Source organism: Rhamphochromis sp. 'chilingali', assembly GCF_963969265.1.
Source record: "Rhamphochromis sp. 'chilingali' genome assembly, chromosome: 17".
Taxonomy (NCBI): domain Eukaryota; kingdom Metazoa; phylum Chordata; class Actinopteri; order Cichliformes; family Cichlidae; genus Rhamphochromis; species Rhamphochromis sp. 'chilingali'.
The window spans coordinates 23,670,616-23,686,146 of NC_137944.1; the positions used below are offsets into that span (position 1 = coordinate 23,670,616).

At 38.5% G+C, this 15,531-nt stretch overlaps 1 protein-coding gene and 1 long non-coding RNA gene across 2 annotated transcripts in view; one reads left to right on the top strand and one right to left on the bottom strand.

The window, feature by feature from the left end:
• Positions 1 to 15,531, bottom strand: part of ash1l (ash1 (absent, small, or homeotic)-like) — a 125,521-nt gene that overhangs the window by 2,921 nt on the left and 107,069 nt on the right. The window contains exons 27-33 of the mRNA XM_080862828.1: positions 3,876 to 3,914; positions 3,663 to 3,794; positions 2,859 to 2,957; positions 2,547 to 2,622; positions 2,362 to 2,436; positions 2,134 to 2,202; positions 71 to 230 (exon numbers count right to left, since the gene is read on the bottom strand). Coding sequence (XP_080718954.1) covers positions 71 to 230; positions 2,134 to 2,202; positions 2,362 to 2,436; positions 2,547 to 2,622; positions 2,859 to 2,957; positions 3,663 to 3,794; positions 3,876 to 3,914 — 650 coding nt within the window. The remainder of the gene's footprint in view (positions 1 to 70; positions 231 to 2,133; positions 2,203 to 2,361; positions 2,437 to 2,546; positions 2,623 to 2,858; positions 2,958 to 3,662; positions 3,795 to 3,875; positions 3,915 to 15,531) is intronic.
• On the top strand, positions 8,425 to 13,159 carry LOC308385201. Its single transcript, XR_013969473.1, has 3 exons — positions 8,425 to 10,397; positions 11,551 to 11,577; positions 12,974 to 13,159. It is a non-coding gene; the product is annotated as an uncharacterized lncRNA (long non-coding RNA).

The following is a 15,531-nucleotide window of genomic DNA, read 5'->3' on the forward strand; positions in this document are numbered from 1 at the left end:
CAGAGACATCAGCTCAGCGGTCACACAGGGGACATACACCAGGGAATATGCCATCAGTTCTGGGTTATACCTGAGCGATAAGTGCAGCACCTGCATCACATATACGGTTGAACGCCAGGTTGAGTGACAGGAGGTTTTTGTTGGCAGACCTGGCTGTCGAAAGCGCTGAACCAATCAGGTGAGCGCCTTCAACTCCTATGCGGTTATTTCTCAGAGACAAGTGAGTGAGGCTGGATCAAAGAAACGCATGACATTAACTGCTCTTGTGTGCAGAATGGTGTGTAAATACAGGAAGAGGGTTTTCCAACATTGCGGTCGCTATTTATTAATTTGTTGTTTAAGAATTATAATATGTTGAAAGTTTCATTTTTGCAGATGTTTTTTGTTAGCTACTTTGCTTTATTTTGGCTTATTTTCTTACTCACTTGTCAAAATTGCTTTAAAAAGATTTTTCTTTATTTTATTTTTTGGGGGGACTTTGTTGTCAGGTACAGTGAAAAAATGAGGACTCTATGCAGTTCTGTGAAAAAATAACGACACGCCACAATTCACTAGCTTATAGAAACACCATAAACGGCAACTCCAGAATATTTTGGTACACAGAGGACTTCATGGTCTACTCAATGACTGCAAGATGCCCATGTCCTGTGGCTGCAAAATAAGCCCAAATCATCACCTCTCCACCACCATGCCTGGTTTCTGCCGAAACCGCTGTGCATTACGCTCATGACTTTAAACTAGAGAGTGACACCAGTGCTTATGGTGCAGGTACAGTAAATTAGAGTGAGGTTGACAGAAGTGTTCATCATCCAGTATGCTGTTTTTCAAAGAAATTCAAGAAACCCCAAATGATTTAGAGCACAACTGAGAAAGAAACCTTAGCGTTACTTTTGGGTATGCAACATTCTGAGGTGTACTTTGGTTCCAGCACCACCTCCGCTGATGATCACAATGACCACAATCCCCTGCTTATATCTCAAATGCTCAGTAACAATGATGCAGGTCCTTATTGCTGCAAGATTTCAACACTGAGTACACCATCTGAAGGAGACTGATAACACTATGGCAGATGTCTTATCTCATATAAATCAGGCATTTCTTGTGGAGGAGAGTGATATAAGGTGGAGTCAATATGACCCAGCTCATAATTTTATATGACTTGTATTGTTTTCTCTCCTCTCTGCTGTTCAGTTTTTTTCTCTCTGTGTTTTCAATTATTGGAAGGTTAGAAGCGCCGACTTTAAATTATGACCTGACAAAGGGATTTCTAATTCTCGTGATGGATAAAGCGAGGTTTTGTGAAACATTTGAAGCAGTTTTTGTCAGAACTGTCAAAAACAATGTGACACCCATCTCCACAGTGACACCTACTGGCGGCTTTTGCTATTGTCACATCTTAATGCTATTCTGTTGCACTATTGTAAACAAAGCTCTATACTTTGGGTCAGTGTTTCAAAACATTTCCACTTCATAAGCTTGAAACAATCTCAAAACTTTTGTATTGAGCATCCCAACCAGTCTAAGCTGTGTGTTTTTGTGGAGAGTAGTGCTGTATGAACAAGTGTTTTCCACTCTGTAATAGATAAATCTGTTTGGACTGTGGTAATGTGGCTAGGATTGTTGCATAGCAAGAAAGTCCTGGGTTAGAATCCACCATCTGGCCAGGCCTTTCTGTGTGGATTTTGCATGTTCTCCCTATGAGTAGGTTCTCTCTGGGTACTCCAACTTCGTCCCAGGGTTAGGTTAGCAGTGTGAATGTTTGTCTGTCTCTCTGTGTTACCCTGCGACAGACTACCCTTATTTGGGAGCAGGGGAGTCACATTTGTGTTTCACACTTTGGTGTTCTGTCCAAAAGACTTTGTTCCAGAAGTCTCATGGCTTGTTCAGACATAACTTTGCAAACCTAAGCTGTGCTGCCATGTTGTTGCTGTCATGAACATTAACATTTAACATGCTAACTGAGGCCTGTAGAGGTTGAGATGTAGCTTTTGCGCTTCTGCATTTTCTCCATGCACTGCACGACCTGAACTTGGGATGAATCACGGTGCATCAGTGGCGTTTTGATTATGAACCTGATTTTTAACAAATGGCTACTACAAACATGTTTACATGTGTGACTGTTACGCTACTTACACACTGTCCTCAGAAAGAAGAAGGTGGTAGCCCTGCTGTGGAAGAACATTGCCTTCCAGTGCCACAACCCTAAGTGAACACAAATCAGAGGGGCTGTTTCAGTAACTCTCAGTGCTAAAGCGAAATTTGTCTGCTATTCTACATAATTTCCTGGCATGAAGTCAAAACACATTTGGACCTGTTGTGATGTGGTGCAAAATGCTTGGGGGACAGTGTGTATCTGCTCACCTGAGGCTGGAGCACAGCGGTATTGTGTTCATGAGGGCGACTACCATGCGATCTGTCAGTCCCGCCTGCCAAAACCTGCACAACCGTGGACAAGATTACACCAACAAACAAGAACAAAACAGTGACAGCTGTAACCTCGTTCGCTGTAACAGGAGTGTGCCTCCCTGCAGCACCTCATTACTCACCCAAGGCTCTGTAGCTGGTTCATGGAGGGGAGCATCTTTTCTAGCACTCGGAAAATCTGCTCATTCACCCTCCATCCTGTTCATTCATGACATATCCAGTCATTTTCTCACCACATGCTTCAAACAATAATATGAGCTCACTTCTCAATTAACAAGATCCAATGATGTCTTTCAAACTCTGACATTACACACAACATAGAATGATATGACTGCAGGTAACCAGTGATAACTACAGACTCAGAAACTCAAATTCTTTAAATGTTGAATTAATGCCAAGTACAGTTATAAACCCTCGCCTTCTTTTCCTCTCACCAGAAACCTTCATGCTCCTGGCTCTGTCTTTACTCTCCAGCTCCAGTGTTAGGCAGGGCTTTGAGCAGAAAAAAGCATCACTCGTCTGTAACTGGTAATCTTTAGGAGGAAAATTATTATTAGTAAGAGAGTCTGAGATCATATAAATTATATTTACTGTTTATACTGTAGGAATGAGCATCAAGGAGTAATTCAAAATCATGCTGACCACAATAATACTGCAACGGTTGGTAAAATAATTTACAATATCTGTGTGACTGAAATCTAAGAAATACAGACGACCTGGTGACTCTGTAACAACAAATTCCAGTGAAGCATTCATGGTCATGCTTACTTCCATGTCTCTTTGTGTTTGTAGATGTGTAATGTTTAACCTCCTGAGACCCTGCACCTTTTGTCCTGCTCAACCTGCTCCATCTCATGCATGCCAAACAAGATCTTGGGTCTCAAGAGGTTTTATTATTTTGTGCAGAAACATTCCAAATGTTTAGATTACTGATGCCAATACATTCTCATTAATTGACACATTTTTATCATCAATATGGGCTTTAAGTCTCTGCCTCTCCAGTAGTATATTTTTCTACGCTAGGTCTGTTAGCCATAATTCACCTGAAAACGCTAAATGTTGGTAATGTGTGGAAAACACATTCAAATCAAAGCATATAGTATTCAAAAACATGAACACATTCCCATGATCCTTCTTGCTCTAATGTCACAATTATCACAGATTTTTTTTGTTGTTGTTTTATTTTCTGTTTCTCTGTCAGTGTGATACTACTCAAAGCAGAACCATCTCTTGTTTACTGGTGACACCTTCAGTTTGACTGGCGGAGGAGGCTGGGAACTTGGCAATAACAGCTGGGATATCCTTCACGTTCAGTAGAGCACACAGCGCAGGGAAGTCAGTCTCTGCATTTCCTGTGCACTGATATTCATCTGTAGGGCAATGGGGATAAGTGCAAATCTCAGCTATCACCACAACCACACTAAGTAGAAGAGCTTCATATTTATGCTTACCGAAGGTCTGAACAGGAAGAGTTTCATTTGGAGTCGGTCCTGTAAACAGAAAGGCCTAGAGTCTTGACATAGCAACTCACAAAGCAAACATCAAAAACTTTCACTTTGATTGCATGAAAAGTTTTCACTGTCAATCATATCTCTATATAATGTGTGGTGTTAGATTACCACAAACAGCTATACTGCAATCAGTGCTACTTGAGAGACTGCAGACAGGAAAACTTATTTTACTAAAACCTCATGATGAACAAACATGTTATTGTGTACTTGTTATGATTGCTTTGATTATGTGCTGCAGCTGTTTCAAAATAAACCTAAAATGAGATCACATAACTTGAAGTCTTACTTTATTGTGTGGATGCTTTAAGCATCCACACTATTGAGTTCCTGTTTCTCTTTATTCTTTATTGTGTGGATGCTTTAAGCATCCACACTATTGAGTTCCTGTTTCTCTTTATTCTTTATTGTGTGGATGCTTTAAGCATCCACACTATTGAGTTCCTGTTTCTCTTTATTCTTTATTATTGTGTGGATGCTTTAAGCATCCACACTATTGAGTTCCTGTTTCTCTTTATTCTTTATTGTGTGGATGCTTTAAGCATCCACACTATTGAGTTCCTGTTTCTCTTTATTCTTTATTCTACTTTATTATTCCAGTTGCTTCCGTACACTTTTTGGCACTTAACTACTTCCACAATTTTCAGCCGATTTTCACCGTTCAAATTTTAAACTATTCTGCTATTTCTGCTAATGATCGCTATGACTTTTGCTATTTTTTGCTATTATACTTTTTAAAATATTCCACTTTTTTCCTTTAATTTGTCCCATTGAAATGAATGGGAAACTTCCAAAATTCTGCTAAATTTTGCTTGTTTTTGAAACTTAACTACTTCCTCATACTTTCACCTAGAACAACCATTCAAACTTTAAAATGTTCACAAATTATTGGGCTATTGATGTATGATTCAGCTTTTTCAAATCTTTTACCATTTTACTTTTATGCCTCTTAAAGTTTTCAGTTGCACAATTGTGATTTTTCACAAAATACATGCGTTGTTATGGTTGCTATGCTCTTGGCTTCCAGTGTGTCACTGAAGGTTTTGCAATTTTCACTTCATGTCCGAACAACTTCTTGCTACTTGCTCAATTTTCACTCAACTTCCACAAATTATACATCAAAACGTAGGTATTTTTGCTGGCTTTCAGAAAATGTCACTGTCATTGTTGTGGGATTTATAGAATTTTGGCAAATCTCCTCAGACCAACACAAGGTCTCAAACCTCTCCATACAAAGTCAATGGAGAGTTTGTTAGAAATCACCGCTGGATTTCTGTAATGAGAGGCATATTCGAATCGTCATATCTCCTTAACGAAGCAAAGTTAAGACATGAGGCTTGTCCTGGTATATCTTCAGACACTCCTGACGCTCACAATTCAAGAATTGTTTTCTCACCTATTACCATTTGGCCATGAATTACATTTGTTTGAGGGTAGGAAATTTGTCCCTCGCTCAGATTTCTTCAGATTTCAAACTGTGGAAATGAACCACTTTTTTCTCTCGTCATAACTTTTTGTTGGATTTCCACAGAGACCTGAAAATTTCCATGATTGTTCACCAAAGCCTGCTGTCTCTTACGGTGAAAGAATGATATCGATACTCCAAATAGATTTAGAGTTACAAAGCGTTGTTTGAGAGCAAGTCAAGGCAGTTTTTGCTTCGCTCTACTCAGTTATGGTGCATTACAAGTCAAATATCTTTAATAATTCATATTTTAATGATAAATTGTTAACACTGGAAGATTCCCCCATCTCTTCTGAACAAAACGGTGTAAGAATGACCGCTCTAGCCCCTACGGTTAGGAAATTATGGTCATTTGTTTGAGGGGAGTCGTCACTATGAGAAATAGGCTGCAATAATCCTGTGCCTCTCTGTGCTGCGTGTGTAAAAAGATGCACCTGTTTTGGCGGGAAAACGTAAACAGCCACTCTGATTGGTGGATTTAAATTCGGCAGCTCTCTCCCTCTGTGTCTGTCTGTGTGTGTGTGTGTGTGTGTGTGTGTGTGTGTGTGTGTGTGTGTGTGTGTGTGTGTGTGTGTGTGTGTGTGTTTAGTGGGAGAGAGAGGACCCTGCCCTTATTTGGCAGCATGTCATTGTAGGATTTAAATTGAATATAGTTAGACTGGTTGACTGGATTAGAGCCTGTGTTTGTGTGTCCCTCTGTGCATTTGTGTTTCAATAAGTTATTACTATTCTGCTAAATCTGGTACTTTTTGGTACTTGTGCTAAATACAGTATTTCTGCTAAATCATACTATTTCTGCTTTTCATAGAATTTATGCCTAATATAGTATTTCTGCTAAATTATAGTATTTCTGCTTTTTATAGGATTTGTGCCTAACATAGTATTTCTGCTAAATTATAGTATTTCTGCTTTTTATAAGATTTGTGCCTAATATAGTTTTTCTTCTAAATTATAGTATTTCTGCTTTTTATAGTATTTGTGCTAAAACATAGTATTTCTACTAAATGTAGTATTTATGCTTAATCATACTATTTCTATATATTTCTGCCAGGTCCCCAGGCAGCCAATCCTCAGTGAGGACTTAGACATTCAAATTTTCAAATCAGGGCCTGCACGGTTTCCCAGCCAATCACATATGTGTCCTGAGGCATTCAAATTTGCATATTGGGGCCTTCATGGCTTCTAAGCCAGCCAATCATATCTGAGGGTTGAGGAATTCAAATCCACAAATCAGGGCCTGCACAGCTTCCCAGCCAGCCAATCATGTATGTGGGCTCCAGGCATTCAAATTTGCATATTGGGGAATTCGTGGCTTCTAAGTCAACAAGTCATCCATGTCATATATCTCTAAAAATTCATATTTTAATGATAAATTGTCAACACTTGAAGATTCCCCCATCTCTTCTGAACAAAACGGTGTAAGAATGACCCTTCTAGCCCCTACAGTTAGGAAATTATGGTCATTTGTTTGAGGGGAGTCGTCACTATGAGAAATAGACTGCAATAATCCTGTGCCTCTCTGTGCTGCGTGTGTAAACAGAAGCACCTGTTTTGGCGGGAAAAAGTCCACAGGCTCTCTGATTGGTGGATTCAAATTCAGCAGCTCCCAGGCTGACCTAGAAACTTACTTCTCTCTCCCTGTGTGTGTGTGAGTGTGCGTGTGTGTGTGTGTGTGTGTGTGTGTGTGTGTGTGTGTGTGTGTGTGTGTGTGTGACAGAGAGAGAGAGAGAGAGAGAGAGAGAGAGAGAGAGTGAGAGAGTAAGCCTTTTAATGGGATGATCTCATTCTAAGATTCAAATTCAATATATTTAGACTGGGTGACTGAATTGGATGTTGTGTGTGTGTCTCTCTGTGCATGTGTGTTTCCTTATGTGTACATATTTGTGATTGTGTGGCTGTTATAGATTTTTTTGCTGATTTTTTTTCATTTAACAAGTATATTTGAGGGACCCTCAGCATGTTCAGCATTTTTTCACCTGTCCATTTTGCTTTTCCAATTTTTCTGTTTAAGTTATTACTATTGTGCTAAATCATACTATTTCTGCTATTTTATAAGATTTGTGCCAAATATAGTATTTCTGCCAAATATACACTCAACAAAAATATAAACGCAACACCTTTGTTACTGCTCCCATTCCTCATGGGATGGACGTAGAGACCTAAAATTCATTCCAGATACACAATATAACCATCCCTCCCAAACAGTGGTCACAAATCAGTCCAAATGTGTGGTAGTGGGCACATCTGCTATATTGAGGTAATCCATCCCACCTCACAGGTGTGCCACATCAGGATGCTGATCTGACATCATGAGTAGTGCACAGGTGTACCTCAGACTGCCCACAACAAAAGGCCACCCTTTTCTGCAACTTTTCAGCTTTTTCAGCTAGTTTTAGCAGACAGCTTCAGCTTTAAAGCAATTCAGAATTCATATGATTACAACCAATATGTATTGGAGTAAAAGAAACAAATGTGCAATGAACATGTGAGGAGTCGCTGTTAAAAAGTCTCATGGCAGTGGGGTTAAGGGACCTCCTGAACCTCTTGAGTCCTGCAGTGGAGTGAGATGAGCCTCTGCAGCTCCTACTGTGAGGATGCTTAGGTGATCACCAACACCAGCTCCTTGGTGTTGGTGTTCAGAAGAAGACTGTTCTTATTACTGCAGTCAGTTAAATAAATCTATCATAATAAAGTACATTTTAACATAATGACCTTGTGTTTATTTATGTCTTTTAACCATTATTTCAAATTCAAAGAATCCCATTTGAAACATTTATTAAACTTATAGAATTAAATTAAAAGTTGTTTTTTGTTGTAAAAAAATCTAGTATAATAATATTTAAATTTACATATATTTTCACGTTTTCCATGCCAATTTTGTGTAATTGCGGAGTTTCCCACTTTTCCCACTACTCGTGAATGCCTCCTTTTTTACGTCTCCGCCTGACTCCTGAATCTCCGTCCACTCTCAGCTCAATCCGTGCCGGTAAGTGCTGCTTCTCTGTAATGAAATGTCTATAAGCTGTATGAGGGATTTACCCAGTTGTTGTTAGTGACTTATGAAGCCAGTCGAAGTATAAGTCATGTTAAAGTAACACAATGGCTGCTTTTTTAGTGAAACGTTGTAATTTTACTATTTAAAAGGAGTGTTTGGTATGCTAGCCCTAAGTGCTAACGCCTAGCCTAGCTGCTATAGGCCCAGTGTGAAATTAATATGGTTCATTTGATTGTTTATTACAGTTATTGTGTTGTATTTGGTTCATTCGGTGTGTTAGTGTTTCTGAGTCTGTTAGGGAAGCTGAAGTTAGTTCTCTTCACAAATCAGTCAGTTAAAAACGGCCTCATTCTTTCGGTTGTGAGGTAATGAGCCGTCATTTTAGAACCACTGATTAGCTGCTGAAGCAGCAGGGTCGGCAACTTCAAAGGAGCCATTTTACCGCCATTAGCTGTGTCCCAAAACGTCGGCTGCATCTTTCGGAGGACCCAGCTTTCGCGGTCTACGTGGACCGAGAAGGCTGTGAAACTGGACGGTCTAGCCTTCAGATTTGCGTCACCGCTGTCTCGCTGGAGTTTAATAAACTCGGCCGTCTGCTCCTTGCTATTTAAAATATAACAGGACACTGGCGTAAATTCTCGACCGTTTAACGTTTATTGAGCTGTGTGAAAATCCCGGAGGACCCACCGGATGGATTAATAAAGCTTTATTTAATCTAATAATCTAATAACTTTGATCTCAGCCAAACCGATTTACTCCAGAACAAATAAAACACAGAAAAAGGCAAACAATTACATTTTTAAGTTATCAGAGTGACTTGTATATCATGTTTAACCTGAGTAGCGAAAGAGCGGGGTCTGAACCCCCCTCCCGGCTTGCCATCGAGCCGGTGGGTGACAGACGTCTCTGAAAACGTCGGCACACTTTTGCAAATATGCGATGTCTTGATAAACCAAGCAGATATTTGTAATTTACACCGCTACTTTCTCGCCTAAAAATATGTTAAAAGTTTATTCGGGGAAATGAAGGACTCATTTGTCGGCCGCATTTGAGACAGCCTTCGTCGACTGGCTGTGACATAATCGGCCTTCAAATGCGGCCTCCGGAGGATGCAGCCGACATTTTGGGACACAGCTTCTGACTGAAAGCCGGGAGAAAAAGAGTCACGTGCCTGTACCGGTGTGTTTTTGTGCTGTGGGTTAATTAACAGAAGGGAGAGAGAGAGTGAGGATGAAACACATAATATAAGAATAATAACATCTCTTAACAAGAAGTTTTTTTTAATTAGTTAATTTTAGTTTTTTAGTTAAATTTTAAGAACTGTTTAACAAACACTTGTTTGTGCAGGTTGTTTTTTTTTTTAATGAAACCTACACCTGCAGCTCTGTTTAACTTCTCACTTTGTGAAAAACTAACGAAATATAAAAAAGTCCACCTTCAAATAAATAAAATGCAGCAGTGCACCATTAATATTATAAATATGATATGTAGATATTTAAAACAACAGCATATTAAATGATACTGTGTGCAGGTGATAATATTTTTAGGAAGCAGAATTTGAATGCAGAAGAACTCAAATGTTGAAGCCTACAAAAATAACATCCAAGCTTTCATTTATGATTGTTCATGCTTTGAAATTGTGATGTCAGAATTTGATAAAGTGTGCAGAGCTAGGTGTAGCAAATCATTGCTTATTAAATCTACTGTGTTATCTAATAGCACCAAACTAATAGAGCTATCACATAACTGAGAAACGTGTGTGGCTTATTACAAATGGATGAAACCACATTTTACCTTAATGAAGACAGTAATCTTTAATAAGGTGTAGAAAAAAGAGGAGAGTTGTTTGTTGCTGTGGTAAACAAAGAAGTGTACTGAATCTTTTGGACTACACAGAGTGATGCAGTATTGACTGTGATGCTGATTTGAGTTGTCTCATTCTGTATTTTTGTGCTTTGTCTTTTGTTACACAGAGTGAAAGAGATCTTTGGTTTTGCCTTTGCTGGTAAGTAAACAGTGATTGTAACTGAAGCAGTATGAACCTGGCATTGCGTAGCACATGTGGCAACTTACATACAGTAGTTTGACTTTTTGTGATATGTTTCCATTTACTGATTGGCAAAAACACAAAGTCAGGATTTATTACACGTAGCAGCAAAGTCCTCACACGGGACCTCTGACTGTCCCTGAAAATGTCCCTGAAGTTTAATAGCCCATTTATGTATGATTTCAATTTCTTATGGCTTATCAAATCCAAACATACAGCTAAATGTCAGTTGTTCATTTTCTCCTTATGTTTGTGGATTTAAGTAGCAGACAAAACAATGAAATGTTTTAGGGGAGTCGGTATAAGTGGTTGCTCAAACACTTAAGAGCTGCACAGTGATTGATTCATATTGTCTCTCAAATTCTGCTGATGTGTTACATTAAAGTCAGAACACTGTAGAAGTGTTTTGTACAGTTAAGCAATAATGAAAAACTAAGAGAACCAGAGGTGTGAGTGGACATTGTTAGGTACATTACAGCCAGTGTGTCTAATTAGTTTATCACTTATTTGGTGAATATGTGTTTTAAAATTTAATAGAAAAGTTGCCAAAAAGGTGACTGCAAAATACATAAATATTCCTAGCAACAGGTATAATGAAAGGGCTTTTTAGTGTAAAAATTTAAGACATTTAATTTTAATTACAAAACATGGTGCACCTCTGCTATTGTAACATGTCAATATTTAAAGGTATATTCATATCAGACATGATGAGGTTTTCTGTTGCTTCTGATTTATATAATTACTTTGTATCTAACATTTTGAAAAGTTTTGGCTTTCACACTTTACTAGTACTGACCTGTTGTAGAAAATGTTGGAGCCACAAAGCTTCTGTTTAGGAAATATTTGGTATATCCTGCACTTGTGCCAACAAATATTGGTGCCTATTCTTTTTACTTCTGTAGTAATGAATGCCTTTATTACACTTGCTATAGCCATGTGAGACGCTGTAGTTCATTTATCTCCTCTTTAGACTACAGTAAGCTCATAAAGCCTTAAATAAATTAAGAATTTTACTAGTTAATTTTTGTCACAGTAAATTGGATTGTGTGGGAAGAGGCTCAACAGTCTGAATCATCAAACAGTGATCTGATGAATTGTTTCCTTTCTCTAGACTGCTGATCTGATCGTCTCAAGTCTGGTAAGTAAAGGTGTCTGAGGTGCAATGGTGAGAAATGTTTCTCATTATAGGAGATTCAGTGTAGTGCTGTGAGTGAGCACAGCTATTGGTGATATTTTTTTCACATTAGAGCAGCTCATGAACAGCAGTTTAGGTACAATTAAGTCTTCAAGTAGGGCCTTGTGGATTTCCAAAGCTTCTTTCTCTTCATTAAATTAAGTCACTGTCTGAAAACTGCTCTTTGAATTAGTCTTTTAATTAAAGATTTTGTTGATGACTGGAAAAAATCAAAAGCACAGATACAGCACTCATTTCTGTATTTTATGATTAAATGATCTACAAAGAAATTATCGTCATACTACATTTTTAATTAGGCCTTTAAATCGACCATTATAAGTGCGTCCTAGATTTAGTGGAGTGCTTATGGCTGTGCATTAAACATGTGACTGAAATATGTAGAAACTGCTTTGTAGGAACCATCCATCTCCAAATTTCTCATTTTGTCAAAAGTCATTCTGAGTAAAGTATTGTTTACTTTTATGTTAACGGATCTCAAATCCCTGTTTCTGTGTGCCCAGATATTATCATGTACTGTTGTCACAGGTACTTTGGGGATTAAATAACCTGTGATGTGGCATAAATTTTAAGCAGGTGGTCTGAAACTGTCTGCTCTAACCTCAATGTGTGGGTTTTGTTGGACCATATGATATTTACAGTAGGTTATTGTAGCAGCACATCTTGGTTTATAGACACTGTTTGTTTTTATTGTGTTAATAGAATGTAAAAATTTCTTTAGAACACTTCCACCACCATTTTTGAGCATTTTCAATCAGTTCAGTCCAATAATGTACTGTGGAACTCTTCAATATGTAAAGCCCTGTATGTACTGTATTTTTCGGATTATAAGGTGTATGCAGCTAACCAAATATTCAGACAACTCAAACTATTCAACTCATTCACAATAACTCTCAACATTTTTCACTGGTAACACAGAACAGTACACTCACTTTCTCTTTTCAGTCCTCTTCCACAAATCTATCAAATTCTTCATGGATTGATCGGTTTTGAAATCTGCTTCGTACGCATGTCTGTAAACAGATGCCAGGTCCTCATACACACACCATAATATTATGTTTAAGGACAATACGAATTACTCGGCGAGGCTCCTGACTACTGTAGCTGTAATGCTCCAACAATCCATCAAGCGCTGCAGCTTTGTAGCTTTCCAAAGTCATACCTAAAACATTTTGACAGATGTTTGAGCGCCGTGTAGCACATAAAATTGGGTTGAGGTCAGTAAGCACAGCCAGAATTAATAAAACTAAAGGATTTCAAGTGTGACTTATAGTTTGAAAAAATACTGGAAAGCCATGTTTATTGGAAATATGCCTAATTCCAGTCCCTTTTTGTCTTACAGGTGACCTGCTGCAGAAAACCCTCTCCCTCTATCTTTGACAAGCCATTAACAAGCAATTTCAGTCTGTCCTATCACTCTCCCTCTCCCTGCTCCATCTTTTTTGACAAGGGATTCTATCTTCTATCATTTCTCCGCCATGAACTCTATCTAATTTTGACAAGCATAAGCCCTAGTTTGACAAGAAACCAAGTTTGACAACAAACCAAGGTTGACAACAAACCAAGTTTTTGGAAATTGAAGTTACCGCAACTTCGACGATCTGTTTTCAGAAATCTGAGAGATCTCTGCTCTCACTGCTCCATCTTTCCTGTCGTTAAACTCTCTCATATCCACTCATTTTTTTGGAAATTACAAGTAAAAAGTTGAATATACAGTACAGTAGAACTCACTGTAGAAACTACTTACAGAGCCCTACATTTGTCATTTTAATTTTGCATTACACTTTGAAATAAACAGTGATAGTTTGGCTTACAGGTGCAATTACTTTGAGAAATTATATAAAATATACACCTCTTAAAGGTTTATTTGTAATAAGACAATCTGGTTATTTTGTAATATATACATTCAGACTGCTCTATTTAGATAAATATTAAATTAGATTCAAATACATTTTTCAAGTCTGTTTCACTGGCTATAACATTTGACTACAAGTTTAAACTATTATTATTTAAGGACAAACCCTTTTTTTGTCACTCAGTGTAAGTATTCAGTTACAATTGTCATCTAGAGGCTGCCCTGAGAACCCAGACTTCCTGTTTCCTGACTGCTGCAGAACATCCAGCTGAAGAATCCTCATCGCCTGTCATCTGATCACTACACCACCACAGCTCCTTATATTTGCTTTAGATTTTAGATATCTGAAAGATTTACACAAAGTCTACTTTAAAACTAAGAGTTTTATTATAGCCTGTTGATTGATTGTTGAGATTTATTCTGCATATTACTTCACAGAAGTATAGACCTATTCATTAACCAGTCTGGTTAAAAAAAAAAAGTATAATATACAGTTTTTGAAAAAGCTACAATAAAACTTTTTAAAGATCTTTCAATAACTTTTATATTGAGTTTGTATTTAAGTCAGCCTTTTACATCAATTAAACAGTTATAAGAACACTTTACCATTTGTATAGTTTTACATTTATCCATTTAATAGAAACTTGAGGAGTTTTTCAGTGTTTACAGGTTGATTTTTGTATACATTTGTGTATAAATACATATAAGGTCCAGTTTGTACTTGCACAAAATGCCAAGGAAAGGTCAAAGGTCACAGTCCCAGAAGCTTAGATGGCAAAAGCAGAAGGAACAGGTAAATCTTTCTCAGACCGGTGAGCAGGTAAAGGTGTCTGTTACAAGTATTCCCAGTCCAGAAGTGCAGCTCAGCGTTCAGACGGCCGCAGTGTCTTATGCAGATGTGGTAAAGAGAGGTGTTTGCTCATCATCGGTGCCAAATGCTAAAGTACAGCAGGTAATCCAGACTGAACCCCAGCTAACTGTGCAAACGCAGCATGATGGAGAAGCTCCAGGACCGTCTCATGTACAGGTTACAAACAGTGAAAGTCGTCCACAAGTGAGTAGCATCTGTGCATCCCGAAGCCAGGCCAATGCTAAGTATGGAAAGTACCGGAATCAGCAATGCATGGCGAACAGTTTGGTTTTCCTGTCATTCTTACACGAGGATGAATTCATTACCAGAGCAGATCTTAACCGTGTGTTGGACAAAGGCCATGCCGTGTATTCAGATGCCAGAAAGAGGTTTGTGAACAGCGTGTTTCTAGCCTGTGATGAACTTCCCACTGTGATCATCAGCCGCAGACACGAGTATCAAGTCGACATGTCTCAGTTTGCTCTTTATGGCACATTTGACGGTACAGATCATCTTCCGAGCCTTGAACAGGGACTACAGTGTTTGGCTTCAGACATTTGCTATGCTTTGCTAGTCATGGGAGGAACAGCCATTGCAGTTTCCAGGCTGACTTCAGGTGGATACGCATATTTTGATCCTCACCCACGTAAGTCTACAGGAATGCCATTGTCGCTAAGTGTAAGTGGTGGAACTGCAGTTATGTTAAAATTCACACGTCTTAACGACATGATTGACAGGATCAAACGTTTGTACCGAATGTGTAGCATCGCACCAACCTGTGCTTATGAGCTACAGCCTGTTGAGTTCCACAGTGAAAACGTTGCTGACCAAAGAAATGCTGATGAAAACAGACAAACAGCCACAACTGTTCCAGCACCAGCTTTAAATGAACCTAAATTTGAAACCCCCAAATCCACTGAGAAAACACAGAAAACTGTGGCCGACACTTTAGCTACTGAAGTGATGTCATCCAGAGTGGATTATTCAAATGAGCCAGCTGCTGAGCTGAACAATTCTGATTATTTAGAAATAGAAACCTCTGCATCTTCTGTAAGAGACACTCAGGTAACAAAAGATTCTGTTCCTCTGAATGATTTAAACACTGCCTCCTGTTTAACTATGACAACAGATGAACTCTCACATAAACTGTTGAAGCATAATAAACAGCAAAGGAGAAAGATTAGGAGACGACTGT